At 38.4% G+C, this 22518-nt stretch overlaps 1 protein-coding gene across 1 annotated transcript in view; it reads left to right on the forward strand.

The window, feature by feature from the left end:
* samd4a (sterile alpha motif domain containing 4A) overlaps positions 1-22518 on the forward strand; it is a 110669-nt gene that overhangs the window by 50048 nt on the left and 38103 nt on the right. The window contains 1 exon segment of the mRNA XM_036593990.1: positions 13328-13849. Coding sequence (XP_036449883.1) covers positions 13328-13849 — 522 coding nt within the window.

Genomic DNA, 22518 nt, shown 5'->3' on the forward strand with positions numbered 1-22518 from the left:
CAGGACGCTGTTGGCTGGATGTTTTTGGTTGGTGGACTATTCTCAGTCCAGCAGTGACACTGAGGTGTTTAAAAACTCCAGCAGCACTGCTGTGCTAATATTCCCAAGTGTACATTTAAGGGTTAGGGTTTGGGGCAGACACCTCATTTATAAATCCTTGTTAATGTCTTGTAATGGTCTGAATACTTCATTGTATAATCTGGATCTCATTTATTATCATTATAAGTGCACATATGGAAATGTGTACAGCTGTACATATCATAGTCTAATTTCATAACTTATTACTGTACAAACTCAAGTATTCTACAGTGACATTCATCTGTTTTACAATATTTTGATGGATCACTCCTAGATTTTACACTTGGCAGTGAGGTACTTTATTAGTCATGCAAGGTCAATTTTATGGTCAGTGGTTAGTCACCTAATTATTGCTGTCTGTTGCTATGCTATGTATTGGCTATTGACTTCCATTCATTGTCTGCATCATTTGCTTTTTTTTTCTCTGAACTATTAGCTTAATTTCCAGCTGTGTCAGTGTGATAATCCCTCTGTACTCTGTTAACTCAGCACTGTTGATTCCTGTGTCCAGAGATGGGCTGTATCTCAGTTTCTATTACTTTAAGATTCAGTGTCTCGTTAAGAATCTTAAGTCTTGAAATGGATGTAATGAAAAGGAGGAAACGCCTGCATACAGTCTGCCTAACAGCCTCCTAATGGGCTTTTCAGGCACACCCTTCCATTTGGATGAGTTTTATGAGTGTATGTGAGAGAGAGAGAAGAGAGAGAGAGAGAGAGAGAGGAGATAGCTGACATCAACCCTTTCTGTGGTCTACTCATCCCTGCTTTTCAGCCTGAGGTCTTTCCCAAGGCCAGGAGTGTGCTGGAACTTCTAAGCAGCTTGCTAGGCTCAAGCAGATCAGCCTGTCAGGCTGAAGATGCTGATTCAGTGATGGTCAGGGCCTCAGGACCAGAGTCGAGGAGTCTGTATTCATGCTGGCAGAGGCAGAAAAGGAGGGAAAGACTGAAGCTGTACTGGGCTGCTGTGCTGCGCTTACATGTTGGCATTGGGAAAAAAAACAAACTTTCCTACAGCTTCATAGCAGAACAGTTACGGTGCGCGACGAATGGTGGCATGCAGCCATGTAACTGTAGTCATGGTGACAGCAGTGCTGCAATAGCAGTGGTATTCCTTTCTGGGGGTGGAATGATGTGTTGACAACTAGGGATTGTCGAAATATATAAGATTTGACATTCAAATATTTGTCATATACAAAGAAAAATGCACATTTGAAGGTGTAAAACATCTATTTGAATGTTTACTGCAGCTCCTGGTGATCTGTAAAGCACTTTGAGCTGCCACCGGCATGAAAAGTGCTATATAAATAAAAACTAAATTATTATTGTTGTTGTTGTTGTTGTGTTGTTGTTGTTAAATAAAATGGCTATATTTGTGTTGTAATCATAGTGACCCTTGGTTCCAATCAGCATCACTGTAAAGAGTCCATAGAATTAGCCCTTTCACACTAAACCACTCTGAATGACTCTGTTTACATCTCAACCACTGAATTATGCAGAAATTTTGAAAAATCAGTGGAATTCCCCTTTAAGTTATAGAAGGTGTCTGGTCTTTAGGTTTGACTGATATTTCATTGTAGGGATGCACTGATCCTGAATAATTAAAATGTATGTATAATGCATAATTATGCTACAGCATTTTGGTTCTGGTGCAACAGCAGCACGAGTTCACTAACCTGCTCACACTGTTCACACCGTAAAACTGCAACACAGATCTGCCAAAATAAAAACAATAAATTGTCAGTTTCTGATTATGCATCCCAAATTTATTCTACTTCAGTTAAGCAGAACATTAAAGCGATGCTGGGTTACGGCACTAAAATCTGTGTTTACTTATTATACTGCATTTGTAACCATACAGAGATAAACGGCACATTTCTCTGTAATGCTAATAATGAGTGCGTTTACATGCACTTAATAATCAGATACCCGCAGAAAATCAGATTTTGTCAGTAATCCGATTTACGTGCACTTGAGTAATCAGATAATGGGGAAACTCCGGGTCTACATGAGTCAGACAGTAATCAGATTTCTGTTTCACAACAAGCCAGTAAACTCACAGAAGAAGATGTAATGTGAAACTCAAACTTCATGCTGCGGCTTTTTTTAAAAGCATCGCTCCGCTTTCCCTGAAAACATGAACATACATCGTCTAGAAGATGAAGGATATTTAAATCCTTCATTTCATCAAGAATCTGTTTGGTTTTGTTTATTTCCGGTACCGCCGTCTGTTTTCACACATGCACAGATTGAGAAATGTGAAAGAAATCAGAGTAAGAGTTCACATGCACCAAGAAATCTGATTACTGAGCTAAAATCCAGCCTCTTTATTGGATTTCTTAATCAGATTTCTAGACTGTACTCCAATCTAAGAAATCGGAGTATTCTGTTGATAACTGCAGAAATCCGATTATGATCGGGATATAAGGTGCATGTAAACGCATTCAATGATTGACACGTACATGAACAACACCAGGTATCGGCATCAGCCTAGAGTTCTAACGTCACTGCTTCCCTGCTGATTCATACATAATCGTTCGCAGCAGCTGAAGTACTGACTTCAGATTCACACTGACGCTGATTTACTCCACCTTCTCTTGAGTTTTTAAATGCTCAAACAGCGACACAGTGAAACCGATGTTTTTGATTAGGATATTGTACCATAAAAAATTACTGTAACATCTCTAAACCTTACTTTAGGGTGATGTTTGAGGAATCTTTAACTGTATAAAAAAGAGACCACCTGACTCACTAATGCTGCTTAGAATTCACCAGAAGGTTCTGTTCCTGTTCGGCTCTTTAAAATAACTGATGAGGCACTAAAGGAGGGCTTTCCTCACCCACACTGACTCTCACTGTGATTCACAGATTCCAAACAACTCTCTCTCTCTCTCTCTCTCTCTCTCTCTCTCTCTCTCTCTCTCTCTCTCTACTATCTCTCTCTCTCTCTCTCTTTCTACTATCTCTCTCTCTCTCTCTCTCTCTCTCTCTCTCTCTCTCTCTCTCTCTTTCTCTCTCCTCTCACTATTTCTCTTCCTCCCTCTCTCTCTCTCTCTCTCTCTCATGGTTTCTCTCTCCTCTCTCTCCTCTCTCTCACTATGTAACTGTTTATCTTCTCTCTCCCTCTCTCTCTCTCATGCACTTTATCTGTTTCCCTTTCTCTCTCACAATTTCATTCTCCTCTTTCTCCTCTTTTAGCCTCTTTCTCTCTCTTCTCTCTCTTCTTTCTCTCTCTCTCTCTCTCTCTCCATGACTCATGCTGATGACCGCTCAATGCGCTCTGCCCTTCTGTTCTATATTTATGTTGTGTCTATGAGAGAGAGAGGAATAGAAGGAATAAAAAGAGAGAGAGAGAGAGAAAGGGAGAGAGAGAGAGGATGAGAGAGCAGTGGGGAAGTGTCTGAGTGAGTGAGTTTGGGGGGGTGAAGAGGAGGGGTTTACTCTAGTGCTTGGAGAGAAAACAGAAAAAGTCTGATCACTCTTTCCATCCCCCCCTCCGACGAACACTGAGGGGTCAGAGAGAGAGAAGAAAAATGATACTGGGGAGAGTAAAGAAAGGAAAAGAGAGAGTCAGTGGAAAGAATTAAAGAGAAAAAATAGGAAAAAATAGACAGAAGTGGAAGATGAAGTAAAGGAAATGAGGAAATGCCAGTGAGAGGAAAGAGGAAAACATACAGAGAGAAGGAAAGAGAAAAATATAGTGAATAGAAAAAGGAAAAGACAGGATAAAAGGGGATAGAGAGAGAGGAAAAAGGAAAAGATGAATGAAAGTGGAAGAGAGAGCAACGAGAGAGAGAAAAGAGGACAAGAGATGTATAAGTGGAAGAAAGAGGAAAGAGGACAACAAGAGAGCGAGGGAGAAAGACAGAGAGAGGAAAGAGGAGAGAGAGAAGGGAGGAATGTGGAGGACAGTGAGAGGGGGGATAGAAGGGAGAGAGAGAGAGAGAGAGAGAGAGAGGGAGAGACATGTGAAAGTCTTATGCTCATTGGCCATTTTATCAGAAACACCTCCGTATAGGCACACTGTGTAGGTTCAGTCTCAGACTGTAGCTTCTCTGTTACTGCACAGTTTATCGCCCTCTACACCATATAGCAATGGAAAGACCACCAAAGGACCACCGCTGACCAGATATCCTTTGTGTTGTGGTCATTCTCAGCACAGCAGTGATGCTGACATGGCAGCGTGTGTGGCGCAGAATAATATGTGGTCAGTGGAGGTCCTGTGGTGGTCATCTTCCACTGATGGTCAAGTTGAAAGGAGGCTGATAAACTGAGCAGCAGCTCAGTCACCCTTTAACCCTGAAGGTACAACAGTCTTGCCTAGCTAGCAGCTAACGGAACAGCAAAGAGACAGATTTAAGACAAACGTCAATAATTGGAGACTAATTGACTTATTTGCATTTATAATGTGGTGGTGTGTTAGTGTGTGTTGTGCTGGTACGAGTGGATCAGACACAGCAGTGCTGCTGGAGTTTTTAAACACTGTCCACTCACTGTCCACTCTATTAGACACTCCTACCTTGTCGGTCCACCTTGTAGATGTAAAGTCAGAGACGATAGCTCATCTGCTGCTGCACAGTTTGTGTTGGTCATCCTCTAGTCCTTCACCAGTGGTCACAGGACGCTGCCCACAGGACGCTGTTGGCTGGATATTTTTGGGTGGTGGACTATTCTCAGTCCAGCAGTGACACTGAGGTGTTTAAAAACTCCAGCAGCACTGCTGTCTGATCCACTCAGACCAGCACAACACTAACACACCACCACCACGTCAGTGTTACTGCAGTGCTGAGAATGATCCACCACCCAAATAGTACCTGCTCTGTGAGGGTCCATGGGGGTCCTGACCACTGAAGAACAGGGTAAAAGGGGGCTAACAAAGTATCAGAGAAACAGATGGACTACAGTCTGTAACTGTAGAACTACAAAGTGCACCTATATAGTAAGTGGAGCTGATAAAATGGACAATGAGTGTAGAAACAAGGAGGTGATCATAATGTTATGCCTGATCGGGGTGTGTGTGTGTATATATATATATATACATATATATATATATATATATATATATATATATATATATATATATATATATATATATATATATAATAATTAGAAATTGTGCTCTGAAGTGGACTGAGAAATAAAAATCACTCTTAACTTTGACTTACATTAATGAAATTTTAACAGTTCACTGGAATATAGGCTGCTTGAACTGGTCCATTCATTATGAAATGTTCATGCAAAGTGAAGGACAAGCGGCGTTTTCAAATAGTGTGAAAAATAAAACATACTTCACATATTCTGGCTTTGTGAAATGGTGAGAAAATGGTTATAAAAGATGAGTAGATGGTGAAAGGATGATGTGTCTGGCTGAGCTGGCTGTAGAGGAAGTGAACGGGGGGATGGTTATATCGGAAGTCAGATGCTCAGAGATGAGCAGGCTCTATTGTATTAGCGCCCCGCTCCCTTCTTCGCCCGAGCAGCGGAGGGCTGGAGCGAGGAAAGAAGAGTGCAAGAGCGACGGAGGGATTGAGTCTGAGAGGAACTGTGAGACCGGCCAAGCCAAACTCAGGGCTCTAATTTTAGCAGCGCAGTGTGGTGGGATATGAAGGCCTCATTAGTGTTCCAGCCGCAGGATGACGTGTTCTGGGGGATTCTTCATAACAACACGTTTACTGACTTCTTCATGAGCTGTTTTTGTCTTCCAGTGGAGTGACAGCATGAAAGCACATCTTGTCTGCCTCTGTTTAACTCCTTAAACTCTAAATGACGGTTTCCTTTAATGCCTACTAATTTATAATAGGAATTAAGCCTGTTCCTGGACTGCACAGCATTCCGAATAGAGGTTCTCCGTAGAAAGGAAAATGTAGCCCAGGACTTGACCTAATCCCTGTCTGACAAACTGACTCCAGTGGTCTGTATGAGGGTCTATAACTCTACACAGAACTTAAACATTAGCTTCATATTAGACACTAAGTAATTCTGGAAAAAAAAAACTGAAATCGATTTTCTGTTAAATGTATGTTTTCTGACAATAAAAAATTAATAGCTTGACTCTAAATTAACCACAAATAATGACTGGAGATAAAATAAGTGTAAGTACATAGTAGATACTAAATAATTTATAGCATATGCTGAATAATTTGTGGTACATACAGAATAATTTGTAGTTGTTGCAGAATAGTTTATAGTAGTTACTGAATATTTCTTAGTAGATACTGAATACATCATAGTAAATGCTGAATAAGTCATAGTAGATACTAAATAATTCATAATAGATACTGAATAATTCATAGTAGATACTGAAAACATCATAGTAAATACTTAATAATTCTTAGTAGATACTGAATAATTTATAGTAGATAATAGATTTATAGTAGAATAATTCATAGAAGATACTGAATAATTCATAGTAGATACTGAATAGTTCATAGTAGATACTGAATACATCATAGTAAATACTTAATTCCTAGTAGATACTGAATAATTTATAGTAGATACTAAGTAATTTATAGTAGATACTGAATAATTCATATTAGAAACTGAATAGTTCATCGTAGATGCATAATTCATAATATGTACTGAATAATGCATAGTAGATACTGAATACTTTATAGCTGATATTCAATAAGCCATATTAGTGACTGAATATAGTAAATACTGAATAATTTGTAGAAGTTACTTAATTATTAAGATTAATAACTGGATAGTAAGTCTGCAGTTTGATCGGTTAAACTCCTTCTGTTCTGAACCACTTGAAGTCTGTTATACAAAACCACATGATCCAGTCTATTAGAGATCCCGACACAGTTGGGGGCTAATTGGTGGGGTATAAACCTCCATTGCTTGTAGGCCACATTAGCTTCGTAGCTCCAGTGTAAAAGTAAAGAAGTGAGTTTTGGACATCCAACATGACTGGTCAACTACTTTTGGGGTGAGGGAGTGGTGGGGAGGGATGGAGCTGTGTAAATTAGATTTTTTATTTTCTGAACTGTCCCTTTAAAGCAGTAACCCACACTGCTAAGTTAAGAGAGGAGCTATGAGGGGCGACTGTGGGCCAAAAGCAGCAGCTCGGCCTCCGATTGTGCTTAACTGGTCCTGATTGAATGTTTCCAGCACGCAGCTGCCTGTCATGCGATGTCAGAAATAAACTGCGGTGCATTGAAGCTCACCTTTCACAAATAAAGCATCACATCACTGCTAGAGGGAGGGCGCAGACATGCAGCAGTGCATCCTGACGCATTGATCTAAAGGTGGTGATTCCACTACATCAGTTTTGGAATGTTAAGATCAGACATTCATTTTTAGTGTTTAATAAAGTATGTGGTCATTCTTTGTCCAGATGTAATTAAAAAATAAGGAGCTTGGTATTGTTTTTGTCCATTTAACCGTATAGATGTTCAGTGTATTTTTAAAAAAAATAATTAAAAACTGTACCTAAATAATCAAACTGAAGTGATTGTGGTCAAATTTGTAAGGATATTCTTACAAATGTGAATATACATATGTAAGGTTTTCCTCTGTGCATGTTGTGTTACTTCATATTGGATTAAATTGGATCGTTTTGTGCTGTAATGTATTGTATTGTGTCATATTTTATTGTATTGTAATTTATCAGTGTGTCGTAGCTAGCGTGTTAGCTAGGGGCTTAATATATTAGCTTATGGCTAATGCATTAGTTTGGAGCTACATTTTAGCTTTTGGCTAGTGTGTTAGCTCAAAGCTTACATGCCCTGGTCATTAAGTTATTAAGGTTATTAAGTTGTATCAAATGTATTCGCTTGTAGATAGGGTGTTAGCTCAGGGCTAACGTATTACCTTATGGATAACATGCTATCTTGTGACCAGTTTGTGACCAGTGCATGTAAGCTTTGAGCTAACACACTAGCCAAAAGCTAAAATGTAGCCCCAAAACTAATACATTAGCTACAAGCTAATATGTTAAGCCCCTAGCTAACACGCTAGCTACGACACACTGATAACACAGTCACTTCAGTTTGATTATTTTGGTACAATTTTTAATTATTTTTTTAAAAATACACTGAGAATCTATACAGTTAAATGGACAAAAGCAATACCAAGCTTTTGCTGGGCATCCTGTGGCTAATGGGTTTGCTCAGGGTTCTTGTAGCTAGCATGTTAGGTTGTGTTTAGTGCATATTAACTCGGGGCTGAAGTATTAGCTCATGGCTAGCATGTTATCTCGAGGCTAGTGTGTTTGGAGTTAACATTTAACTTGTGGCTGGTGTGTCAGCTTGTGTCTAGTGTGTTAGCTCAGGGCTAACATGTGTGCAACTTGCATGTTATTTTGTGGCTGTTAGCTCAAGGTTAACATTAACAGCTTGTGTGTTAGCTTGTGGATAGGGTGTTAGCTCTGGGCTAACGTGTGCAGCTTGCATGTTATTTTGTGGCTGTTAGCTTGAGGCTAACATTAACAGCTTGTGTGTTAGCTTGTGGATAGGGTGTTAGCTCGGTATTAGCTTATGGATAACATGCTATCTTGTGACCAGGGCATTGGCTTGGTTTAGTGTTTATGTGCTGCAAAGAAACTCTTTTGTGCCAGTCTACATCTCGAATGTTGTACATTTATGTTGCTGGATGCTTTAATAACTAAAAAATGAAAACATTAACATATAAAACACTTTTTAGGCACCTTATTGTATCAAAGGCAGCTTGAATTGTTAGACGTTTGAGATTTTGTGATGTGTTGAGTCACTTGTTGAAGAATCGTAACAGCGAATCGCTCTGAGGTCAGATTTGCACCCTTGTTAGAGTGAATGGGGCTCCTGTTGCCTCCCTGCAGCCTCAGTGGAGCCCCGCGGCCGGCCTGTAAAAATGGAAGTGCCAGAAAAAGGTGTCCCGGAGGAACATTTAATCACGGCTGAACAGTCGTCCCTCCGTCTGAGCCCACCCTGCTCTGGGTGACATTGGGGTGTGTGTGTTCTAAACGTGGAGCCTCTCTAAACACTCCTAAACAAGACACAGGAATCAGCCCTTAACAACATCCTGTCTGTCTCTAAACACTTTAAACACTACATATACTCATGTGCACATACAGTACTGTGCTTAAGTCGGAGACCACCTTTAATTTATTTAATTTACCATCAAAACAGCCATTAAGTACAAGTTGTTTTTTCAGGAGGTATTTCTGAGGAGATTAGGCATCACATAATCCAGTTGCACAAGGAAGTAGAAAGTCAAAGGCTGTGGGTCTGAAAGGATGTGTAGCTGTCAAGAAGCCTCACTGAGAAAAGGAGACAAACACATCAAACAAAGAAGCAGGACAATGGACTGACCACCCCAGAGTCCAGACCTCAACATCACTGAATGTGTTTGATTACTTCAGAAAATGATCAACCAGCTTCTAAGACTGAACTTTGGAGGTGTGTCTGCAGATTCTTTGAGGAACTGAAAGTGAGTCTCCTGAAAAGAATTGAAGCTGGAATAAAAGTAGAGACACACTAAACACTGTAACATCTGATATTATATTTAGTGGATGAGGCTTCTGTGTAATTTTCTGTTAAATGTAGTTTTTTTTGGCAATAAAAAATGAAAAATTTTAAATGTAATAAAAATAATGACTGGAGAATTAATAAATGTAGATAGGAAGACTTTTGCACAGTGCTGTACAAGCAACTGCAGAGTCCAGAGGAGCTGCAGTCAAAAGTTTGGACACATCCACTAATTAAAACTGTTTACTATTTTCCACGTTTTAGAATTATACTGAAACAGCGAATGTAGAATTATACAGTGACCAAAAACCAAATTAAAATTTGTTTAACTTTCCATTTTAGATTCTTCAGTATCAATGCTTTGCCTTGCTGCAGCTTTACACACTGTTGATGTTGTCTGAAGCAGCTTCATTAGGAGCCACTTAAACCTTCTCCAACAGGACTGAAGAAGATTCTTTAAGAAATTATTCAGTGAACTGTAAAATCTCGAATTTCAAACAAGTCACGAAATTCATAATTGTATTTGATACTATATGCTGGTGCCTTGATTCCTCAATACAGTAAAAATAAGAAGTGTCTGAAAATGTAAATATGTTGATTTTATTATGTTAATGTTTCCACTTTCGGTTTATTAGACCATTCAATATTGTAAAAATCCAATATTAGAGACTTTAGAGTGGCACAGTGGAGCTTAGCCTGGTTTCTTAGCAGCAAAGAAACAGTAAACAAAAGCTGTGCTTTATATTAGTCTAGAGGACACACCACACTGACTGAGGCTGCTTTTTTGAGAGGGTGTTTTAAAAAGGTTTTAAAAAAAAGAGGTTTTCTGGCCAATTCTGATTTCTTTACAGTGAAATTGGCCAATGGCTGATTTTTTTGGGAGTAGATTTTTATTAGCCTTTTTTTGTAAACTCAAATCTCAGGCTGTGTGGACTAAATGAGCACATTAACTAATTTCCAGTACTTTTTATTGGCCAAATTTGCAATATAAACAACATTACTTGCCGTTTAATGGGCCGAACTGGCATTTTGAGTTTTTCAGTTTTATGTGAGTTGCCTATTTAAAAGGAATGAATCAAATAAAATATTACCTTGAAACTAAAAGGTAACTGGCTGTTCAGGTGTAGCAGCAGCATTCACTTATAGTGCGAGAGCGCTTGCCTGCCTCATCTTATTTACCTCATAAACCTGCAACACAGATCAGACAAAATAAACATAAACAGCTTGTCCAATTGCTGATTTTTTGTTTTGAGCAAAGATCTACCAATCCGATTTTGGCCGATTGCGATTGTCGTGATCAGAGATCATGACTGCACATGGTTTGTTCACTTCTTTTAGTGCTCATAGCACAAGCGCACAGGGGGCCTGCAGTAGAGTTTCAGGCACTAGTGCGCGTCAGTGGAACTGCCCATGCTGTTCAACTTTTCTTTATTCATTTATTTTTGGCAACTTAAAGGCGTCTGCTGCTCATTACTGATTGTGTTTTTTCTTACGTTTACTCTTGTTCACTTTTTATTTGTGTAGTGAAACAGTGGGTATGGAGTGTGTTCTGCTACACAGGATAAAGAAAAATAACGTTTCACCATTTCAACCTTGGTGAAACGGTTTCTCTTGTGCGCGTAGTGTTTATTTAACAAAAGAAGCACATTGGACTTGATGTGAATGTTGCGGTGCGTTGACAATCGGCCTGCTGTGAAAAGACCTCATGACAACTAAACATTGGCTTGTTTCTGATGGTGTTCTTCTTGTGTAGCAGCACACCAGCCACTAGTTTGTGGGTAAGTGAAGTGAAACAAGGACTGGCATTTCAGATCACAGACTGCAGCGCAGAATGCAAGTGCGTACAAAAAGCAAAGACAAAACAAAAAATGACCAATTTCATGGTCATTACTGATAATTATTGCTAATATTACCTTATTATAGTCATTATTATTGTTATTGTTGTTAGTAGCAGTAGTAGTATTATTCACAATTACACACCACATTTCATTTTCTCAGATTTTTACATGCTACTTTTTAGTCAGAGAACAGATTTCTACACATTATAATGCACAGCTACTGTTTATTTAATGAACACAATGGGGGAAAAAACATAAAATGTGGCCTGTGCCAAAGTTTATGGCATTTTTGGTATTTTATTTTTTCCGTTGTCTTAATCTGCACGAAAATTAGCACAAAATGCCGTCTATAGAGGATGTGGTAACCTATTTTCACTTAGAAACTCCCAAATTTTTGCATACAAAAGATTTTTAACGGTATTTCCCGGGCCTAATCTGGACGCATTCGTTCGGATGTTTGTGCTGTTCTCTAAACAGGCCTATTTGTGGAGGTGGACAAAGCAATGTCCCTGACCCTGAGTATGTATAGCCCTGCTGAAGCTGGACGGGCTGAGCGTTTCTGAGACATGCCACAATAGGTTACGCTGCTGCAGATATGTATAGCGTCTGCTCGGCCGCTGCGTAATGCCATAGACATAGACTTGTGGCAGCTGGTTAGGAGAAATGAAGGCATGACCCCTTCCCTGTTCACTGCTGGAGCCAGCCATATTTGGCTGTGGATGCTTTATTGGTCCGTGTTCCTGTTATTGTGGCAAGTGATGGTGAGTTGTGGGTTTTGACAGGTTCAGGAAATGTGTTCAGTCTGTAAACAACAGCCAGCAGGTTTCAAACCTGCGCTAAAGCCAGCCTCACCTACTCGCCCTCAAAATGTGCCGTGGTTTTCATAAATTTGATTTTATTTTTGTATGAATAGACAGCCTGTCAAAAGTTTGAGGGACAATAAAGCTTTTCTTAATGTCTCTGACCCTTTAAACTGATTAAAATCTGCATTGGTGAGCACTGATGTCCATATTGGTCAGTAAAATGGATCAGCATGTGGAGCTGGAGCTTTCCTGTGAGCTACTGTGTTCCAATCACTGTATGAAATAAGCTCCGCGCTGCCTTTGTTGATGGATACACTGTAATGGTTTCTGAGCGAGAAGTCAGCTGTGTAGCCTTTTTTGACTTTGATCTTAAAGGGCCTCCAATTTCATAACTACAGAACATTTGTTTCATAGTAGTTTCCAAAAGGTACATAGTAGATACTGAATAATTTATAGTAATTACTGAATAATTCATAGTAGATACTGAATAATTTTTAGTAATTACTGAATAATTTATAGTAGATGCTGAATAATTTATAGTAATTACTGAATAATTCATAGTAGATGCTGAATAATTTATAGTAATTACTGAATAATTTATAGTAATTGCTGAATAATTCATAGTAGATGCTGAATAATTTATAGTAATTACTGAATAATTTATAGTAATTACTGAATAATTTATAGTAATTACTGAATAATTCATAGTAGATGCTGAATAATTTAAAGTAATCACTGAATAATTTATAATAATTGCTGAATAATTCACAGTAGATGCTGAATAATTTATAGTAATCACTGAATAATTTATAGTAATTACTGAATAATTCATAGTAGATGCTGAATAATTTATAGTAATCACTGAATAATTCATAGTAGATGAATTAGTAGCTGAATAGTTCAAAATAGATACTAAATAGATTATAGTAGATACTGGATAATTTAAAGTAATTACTAAATAATTAATAATAGAGACTGAATAATTCATAGTTGTTACTGGATAATGCATCATAGAAATTCAATAATTCAGAATACTGTTTTTCAGTGTCTGCCTTTTCAGTTCTTTTTGTATATTTTATTTTTTTTAAAACAGTAGTTCCAGTCTTTGACTCTCTCTCTCTCTCTCTCTCTCTCTCTCTCTCTCTCTCTCTCTCTCTCTCAGTGGTGATCAGTCAGTGGCAGGCTGAGCCGAAGGAGCGTCTGATCTCTCTGGTTCTGACCCACCTGCCCCTCCTCAAGCCGGGCAATGCGGAGGCGAAGGGCGAGTACATGCGGCTGCTGCCCAAAATCCTGACCCACACCATCGAGTTTGGCCGGCACCTGGAGGAGAGCAGGCAGCTGCTGTCGTACGCCCTCATCCACCCGGCCACGTCGCTGGAGGACCGGGCCGAGCTGGCGCTGTGGCTGAACCACCTGGAGGAGCGCGCGGCTACGCGGGGGGCCGGAGACTCGCTGGAGCGCGTGTCATCCTCGTCCCACCACGGCGGCCAGAGCCAGCACCTCTATCCTCAGCACCAGCGCTACGGCTCCGACGACCGCCTCAACGGCTGGCAGGGCTCGCGCGACTCCGGCCTGGGCTGGCAGACGCAGCAGGGCTGCGAGAACGGACACCTGCTGCTCTACCCGTCGTCCTCTGTGCCCTCCACCATTAACACAGTGGGCACGGGCAGCGGGACCAACTCCAGTGAGTGCAAACCTTTTCACTTTGTGTCTGATCGGGTGGCGGGCAGAGCTGGTCATTATCCGCACTTCACAGAACGATATGTATCACAATACAGGTGTCAAGATACGATACAATGTTAAAAAAAACACCTGATAGGCCTGTCACAATTATTACATAGTTATTACATATTATTACATAACTTAATTGCAATTATTTGAGATCACAGTAATTCAAACAATCATTTTCCAGTGATTAGATATTACAATCATATTATGCAACAACATATGAAATTTGGAGTGTTTTGGCTAAAGATATATATATATATATATATGTGTGTATATGTGTATATATATATATATATATATATATGTATATATAAGCAAAAAACCCACCCATTCTGCCAAAATGCAGGCTAAAAAAATCTGAATTAGCTAAACAGCTAATACACAAACACTACTTATGCTGCCCTAAATATATATTTAGTTTTTTAGTCCTGTGTCTTAAATAGGTGTGATTTATTCATCAGAGGCTTTTGCACAAACTTGTGGAGTAAAGCAAAATAGGAACACACCACCAAATACTGAGAAATTCTGAAATTCATGTTAAAACTTTCTGCACTTCTAATCACAGAGGCAGCAACACATACAGCACAGTGTAATGATACAATTAGTATTTTACGACACTGCAACATGAAGCAGCTCAACAAAGACACAACCAGTATGCTAACGGCTAAACCCTGACCACAGCAAGCTAAAAAAACAATAACTCACTACAACCGCAAACTAAACCATGTCTGTGAAAGTGAAACTAACTCAGATGTACAACTAATCATGTCTATACGTGCCTTAACATCAGTCAAAGAGGAATTCCACCAAGTTTTCAAACTTTCTCTATAATTATGATTTTTCAAACGTTCTGCTTAATTAATGGTTAATATGTAAACAGAGTCGTTCAGAGTGGTTTGGTGTGAAACGCTCTGTTCTAGAGAGACTTACAGAGTCAGAACTGTTCACAGTGGTGGTAATAGGAACCAGACGTCCACCTCTCAAAGCTCCCACACAGAAAGTTATTGCATTAAATGGTTATGAATTCACTGCCTGATGTCTGAGACACTGTTTTACAGCAGTTTTTAGAAGATTTTGGCCAAATACATATTTTTAAATCTCATGTACATGCAGGGAATTTTAAGGCAAAATAGTCCTCAACAAAAACTTCCAGATTTACTGCTATTTCATCATAATAGAGATGAAAAAATACAACATATACTGTAGCATATTGGATTATATTGTATCATTGTATCATGACTAGCATATTTGCTTGAGGCCGTGGACTCTAAACTTCTGTTTCAGATATAGTACTTTTATAATATATTCTCTAATAAATGAAAATGGAAATATCAACACTTTAATGTAAGGCACATTTTCAGCCACTCCTTATTTTTGCTGTATTGAAAATGTATTGAGACCCACAACATTACATGACATGTTTTAGATGGTAAATAAAATGTCTATATTTGTGTTGTAGTCATGGCGACCCCTGGTTCCTATCACCACCACTGTAAAGAAATCTGAGTCATTACAATCAACCATTTCACACCAAACCACTCAGAATGATTCACCCATTGAATTATGCAGCAATTTTGAGAAATAGGTAGACTTCCCCTTTAAGGCATCACAGGTCCTAGCATGCATCTCTGGATGAAACGTTTGGACAGTTGCATGTCACTGCCCACATGTAGGCCAGTCAGAGTTATGTCACTGTCCAAGCTTGAGCAACATGCTTCACTGTGGCTACATTCTTTGTTTGCCCAGAGCGGACATAACACAACTGCTGACTCGCCCTGTCTGGCTTTACTCGAAATCTGAACTATGACTGACACAAGCAGCCTCAGACCGGGGGGTATATTTCTGCCAACAAAACTACTTAGCGAGCCGGATAACTTAAAGGGGAATTCCACTGATTTTTCAAAATTTTCATCGTCATTTAGGTATAAACAGAGTCATTCAGAGTGGTTTGGTGTGAAATGGTTGATTGTAGAGACTCTTTACAGTGGTGGTGATAGGAACCAGGGGTCGCCATGACTACAACACAAATATAGACATTTTATTTACTATCCAAAACCACCAGTGAACCTACATGAGTCTTCTGAGTTTTATATAGAATGATGATGTTCAGTTTTCTTTCTGCACTATTTTACCTTAAAACACCCTTCATGTACTCCATTATGAATTAATTAAAGAAATGCATTTGAGGCCAAAATTTATCTCAAAACAATCAGAAAACAGTGTCTCAGGCATCAGGCAGTGAATTCATAACCATTTCATGCAATAACTTTCTGTGAGCGAGCTTTTAAAGGTGGACGTCTGGTTCCCATCACCACCACTGTGAACAATTCTGACTAAAGTTTTCTCAACGTTTCTCAAAATCTCTGCATAATTCAGAGTGTGAGATGTAAACAGAGTCATTCAGAGTGGTTTGGTGTGAAATGGTTGATTGTAGAGACTCAGATTTCTTTACAGTGGTGGTGATAGGAACCAGGGGTCGCCATGACTACAACACAAATACAGACATTTTAATTTACTATCCAAAATGTGTCATGTAGTGTTGTGGGGATGTAAATATTCACAGAATTCATTATCCGATACGATACAGTGGAGTCTCAATACAATACATTTTTTGACACAGCAAAAATGAGTGAAAATGTGCCTTACATTAAAATGTTAATATTTCCGTGTTTAGTTTATTAGAGAATATAATATTACAAAAGTACTATATCTGAAACAGAAGTTTAGAGTTTATGGCCTCAAGCAAATATGCTAGTCACGATACAATATGATATAATTCTGTATTCTACATAGCAGTATATGTTGTATTGTTACATCCCTATGATGCTAAAATAGCAGTAAATCTGAAAAGGCTTTCATTGAGGACTATTTTGCCTTAAAATTCCCTGCTTGTACATTAGATTTATAATATGTATTTGGCCAAAATCTTCTAAAAACTGCCGTAAAACCGTGTCTCAGGCATCATGCAGTGAATTCATAACCACTTCATGTAATAACTTTCTGTGAGGAGCTTTTAGGGGTGGACGTTTGCCATGTTTTTGTCATTTTTAATACCAAAACAAAAATTTTTAATACCAAAACAAACAGCGCATACTCGTTTCAGAAGAGAAAACTAGAAAATGTTAGACTTAGACTTAGACAGACTTTGTCATTCAAATTTACACCGTACAGTGCACATTAGAACGAAATAACGTTGCATAGGCTCAGGGTGGATCAGGGAGAATTATAAGTAATACAGTGTAGTGCAAAGTGCAATGTAGTGCAGAGTGTGGCGCATATGTAAACATATTTATGTCAACAGATAAATACATTTTAAATAAGTATATATACAAGAGGGTGTATTGCACTGTAGCTCCCAGGTATGGAGTAATTAAAACAAAGAATTGAAGCAGCATTTATTTAGAGTTCAGCAGTCTTACTGTTGATGTTGGCTGGATCAAGTTAAAGAAGTAAAAAAAACCTACAATTTTCTCAAGTATAAAGTATGTCTCTTTTTGTAATGTTAAAAACAAGACTGTACACACAACAATAACCCTCCATCAAATTCAGATCATAATAAAATATCTCCTCTTCTACTTACAAGCACTAATGTGGTCTGGAATGAAAGTTTAGACTCTTTCCACACAGTTTCTCCTCTTGTTTTCAATGAGCTGCGGGTCATATAATAATTCATATTAAACTACGGCTTGCTTTTGTTCACAGGCAATAATGGGGCCTCGTAAGGGTTAAAAGCCATCAAACAACAGGGGTGTGAGAAATGTGCAGACAGTGCGTGGAAAGGGAAGAGGCTGCAACAAACATATTCCAATTGAACATATCTGTGGTTAGAGGGGGATATTTCCAGCTTAGAATGCAAGGGTCTTTTTTCCTGATGAAGGAGACAGCTGAAGATATAAATAAAGGCCCATTTAAAGCTCTGCTCCACTACATCCCCTTTATTTTTGACTGCTTGGAGTTTGAGTGCTACAAAAGCCCGATTTCGCCTCCATTCAGAGCCAGCGCTCATTAGAATTACACTCAGAATCACAGTCAGCAGGTTTGTATCAGCTGAATGAACATTTCCCTCAGCACAGACTGTTAGAGAGCCTGTTTGTTTCAGAGATTCTTTGTGCCGTGTTGTGTTGTTTTGGAGCAGTCAGTTTAGTTTACTTCAGTTAGTTCATCGGTTTCATTAGTTTTTAAGGGGTCCATTTTACTGTAGACCCTTATTTCCTTATAAAGAGTTTATGAATGGTTAGAATGATGTCATTAATAGTTGTTAGTTAGGTCATAATTACTTTAAAAACCAATGAAAAGGGAAACTGAGCTGTTATATATCGCAGCTGTCGGAACAAAACCTTGTATCTTCATTTTTGTCGTTTTTCAGTTTTTGACATAATTTGAAAGTGTCTGTTTCCCTTTACACTATATGTAAATTTCATGATGAATGAACCAAAAGAAATGGCCCAAAATGACTTGGAGAAAAGTCTGGTTCCATTGACTTACATTAAAAGTAAAGCATGTTTTTTCCTTCTCCTGTAAAGTTACCATTTTGGAGATACGAGGTTTTGTTCTGACAGCAGCCATATGGTAAATATGAGTATGTGGTGTGAAGTGCATCTTTAGTACTTTTCTATTGCAGTAATATTTTACGTTGCATTGACTACAAAAACCCAGCTTTGACCCCAGTCTTTTATTTTATATTTCTATTTAAAATTAAGGAGGAAGTTAAGATGAATGATTTTACCTTTGATGTGGAAACCAAACGTTTGCATATTTTGTACCTTGAGGTAGTAAAATTGACCTTAGCAGCAGCTGTTTTTCTTATTATTGTTCTAGTTAATGAGTACATTTTTCACTTTTTGCATACCAGTTTCCGTTTCATACTAGTTTTTTAGTAATAATAATTTCTGTCAGTGATAATGACCCTATTTTAGGCCTGTCTTAAAAAATATTCTTTAAAATTTTGTTCTTGTTCCTGTTTTAGTAGCATATAGTCTTTTTGTTTATTTAATAATAAATAATTTGATACTGCCTCTCAACAGCTGAACAAAATTAGATAATAAAATTTGAAATAATTAAAATATCCAGCCAAATAAAGGAGCTCAAGAGAAAATTGGTGAACATAATTTGAATTGTAGCTCTTAACAAGCTTATACTGTGAACTGAACAAGTTTTATTTAATGTATTTTAAATTGACTTGCTGCCTAACCTCTTATTCACCAGGGAATATTTATCTGAATGTACATGACCAAATTGTAAGGCAAATTATTCAGTAACTGCATGAAATAAATGTAAATTTTTATTTTTAATTAATTTTTATATTTTTTTTTGTAAAAGCTCCTCTCAAATTAACGGAACATGTGTTTTATGATCACACATATTCCTATATGCTTACAATTTACTGATGAAAGCCAAAAATCTTAGACGCTCTTTGTATTATTTTATAAAATAATGTTTTACAGAGCAGATCACTGAAGAGACGCCATCTGTTTATAGTTTATAGCCCAGATTTGTGGAAAAATGGGTCGACTTTCAGTAGAAAAAAAAATTGTGAGTTTAGCTTCTTTTATTTTATAAAATTACATCACCCATCTATTTGACTGGAAAGAAGACAGTTACAGCTCTCATACGACCCCCACCTTTAGAATGTAGCTTATGAAATATGAAAGTTATGAAGAATATGATGAAGTGCGTTTTGGAACCACTGGTGGGTCTCAGGAGATGAAAAGGCTAAAGCTCCCTAAAGATAGTTATGGTTAAAAATTAGTATGTTTACGTGAATTATAGGTAAAGATATAAGGAGCTGTCTGGAGATATATGAACAGTGAAAAACATCATTTCAATTTTTAGCGTGGCATCTCATGGCCTCCTTGTCGCCAACACAAAAACAGACTCTTCTCCTGTAAAGTTACCATTTTGGAGATACGAGGTTTTGTTCTGACAGCAGCAACATGATAAATATGAATATGTGATGAAGCTGGCAGGTTTAATGCTGACTGAAGGAGAAGCTTTAACAGTGACTCCTCTACCTCCACCTGTGTTCTTTCTCTTGCGGAAGGTACCTAGTAGTACCCTAGGTATCCTAATCCTCACTATGTTTGATCTGTTGTGCATAAGAAAAAAGTGTACAGTCATATGGAAAAATTCTTATACCCTTTATAAAGCACGTTCACATTACACGCCTCATTGCTCAAATCCGATTATTTGCTCAAATCCGATCTCTCTGACAGGATGGTTCACACTCGTTTAGGTAAGCGATTCAAATCTGTCATTAATGTAACAAACCGGCGTCCTGAAATGACCCTAATGAGCACATCCTACTCAGTAACGTCACGTGAATGAATCACGATCATCATCAGCACAAACTAACGAGCAGAACGAGCTTCGCTGAGAAGATAATTAACTCTGATCAGCTCTCAGCTTCATTATTAGAGCGAGACGAAGGAGAAAAAAGCTGCTTTTCCACCGTTTACAGGCTTTAACTTCTGTTCGGCGCTGTTGCCATGGTAATGCTGAATGATGGTTACGCGCAGTGGAGAAAAGCACATGAATTCAGATCTGAGCGTCACATTAAGGTCACATGGCCACGAATCGGATACGTATCTGATCTAGGACCACATATGAACGTGGCACAGGTTGAATTTGAAAAGATCAGATTTGTGTCCACACAGCTCTAAAAACATCAGATCTGAGTCACATTAGGGCAAAAAATCTGATTTGTGCCACTTCAACTTGATGATGTGGACACAGCCTTAGAGAAGTCTTATTTTAAAGTGGTGCCAGTTTTGTTTAGTTTGGTTTTCAGTTTCAGTTTCACTTTAGTTTTAAGGGTGAGTTAATAGTTTTAGATTTGTTTATATTTTTTAGTTCAGTTTTTATTTAATTTCAAATCGGATTCCTTTACAATACGTTTCAACTTTTTTTCATGCAAGTTTCCATTTAAATAATAGTTTCTGTTAACGATAATAAACGTATTTTGGCCTTTCTTAAAAAATGACTCTTTAAAATATTGTTCTTGTTTCTGTTTTTATAGCATATAGTTATATAGTTAGAAAATTATTTGGTGAAAACAATTTAAATTGTAGCTCTTGACCAGCTCATTCTGTGAACTGAACAGGTTTTATGTATTTTTTTTATTGGCTTGCTTCATAAATCTAGTTACGGTTAAAGATGTTTACATGAATTATAGGTAAGGATAAAAAGAGCGCAGTCCTGAGATATATTAACAGTGAAAAACATCATTTCAATTTTTAGCGTGGCATCTCGTGGCCTCCTTGTCGCCGACACAAAAACAGACTCTTCCACCCCCCCACGGTACCTCCCTAACCGAGCGCCACATGCCATTCCAGCTCTTCCCTTGTAAGGTATCCTTTGTGGTGTCTGTATTTAGGGGAAATGGCTAATATTTAGGGACTGGAACTTGTAATGGTAGCTGGGCTCCTATTTTAAACCGGCCGTGAAGGCCTATACATAGTCCAAACAGTTAAACCTCCGCATATAGGAGCAGCAGGCCGGCGCTACACCGGTGAGTAAAGCGTTGTGTTCTCCATCCTCTCCTAAACCCCCCTCTCCTCCTCCACCCCCCCACCTGCCCTACAAACTCTCACTCAGTGCTAAGCCCAGCTGAGACACTATACGTCCAAGTTTCTCCTGAAATGAAGGGTATTAATAGTGAGTTTGTGCTGCAGTAACAGCCTCTACTCTTCAGGGAAGGCTTTACACTAGATGTTGGAACATCGCTGTGAGGATTTGATTGACCATTAGTGAGCTCAGGTACTGATGTTGGATGGTCAGTTCTGGATCACTCCAACTCATCCCAAAGGTATTGGATGGAGCTCCATCACTCCAGAAAACACGGTTCCACTGATTCTCAGTGCTGGGGGCTTTTATACCCCTCCAGCCTACGCTTGGCATTGGTCGTGATGACCTCAGGTTCACGTGTGGCTGCTCCAGAGTGTCCCATTCTATTGGTCAGTGCATTTCCAAGACAATTATACAAGCTGGGGCACCGACAAATCATCATGACCCACTAAACCTACTAATGTTTTATACATGTTTCTACGGTGGCGTGTTTATATAGAGAGTTTACACTGATCATTTTTTACTGGCTGCATTTTAGGTATGTGCTGTAATAGACCGCTAAGCTAACAGTCACCGCCAGTACAAAAAACACCATAATTAAAATGGTTAAAATAACAAAAACTGGTAAAAATGTATCCAAACCTAATGTTTAGCTTGAGGATAACATGTTATAACATTTGTAACACAAAAAAGAAATTGAAAATTAAGAACTAACTAACAGAAAAACAAAACTGCTGAGAATTCTAATAAGCTTTGCTCACCAGTACCTCAATATTTGTTATTTACGACTCTGTGAGTTCTTGCTGGTTATTAGAGTTTAATAAAGCAATAAGCCATGAGAGGCTTTGTGTTACTGAGATTTTATCATGGGAAGGGTGTTCTTATGCACGACACATAGCGGAGTCCCTAAAACTCCCTTCTCTGTGATAAAATCACAGTAACACACAGCCTCAAGTGGCTTATTGCTTTTATAAACTGGCGGCCAACATAAACTATGATAAAATACGCAATTTTTCAGAAAGCAGTTTAAGCTATTATTCATAATAATTGACATAAACAAGA

Source organism: Colossoma macropomum, unplaced genomic scaffold (assembly GCF_904425465.1).
Source record: "Colossoma macropomum unplaced genomic scaffold, Colossoma_macropomum, whole genome shotgun sequence".
Taxonomy (NCBI): Eukaryota; Metazoa; Chordata; class Actinopteri; order Characiformes; family Serrasalmidae; genus Colossoma; species Colossoma macropomum.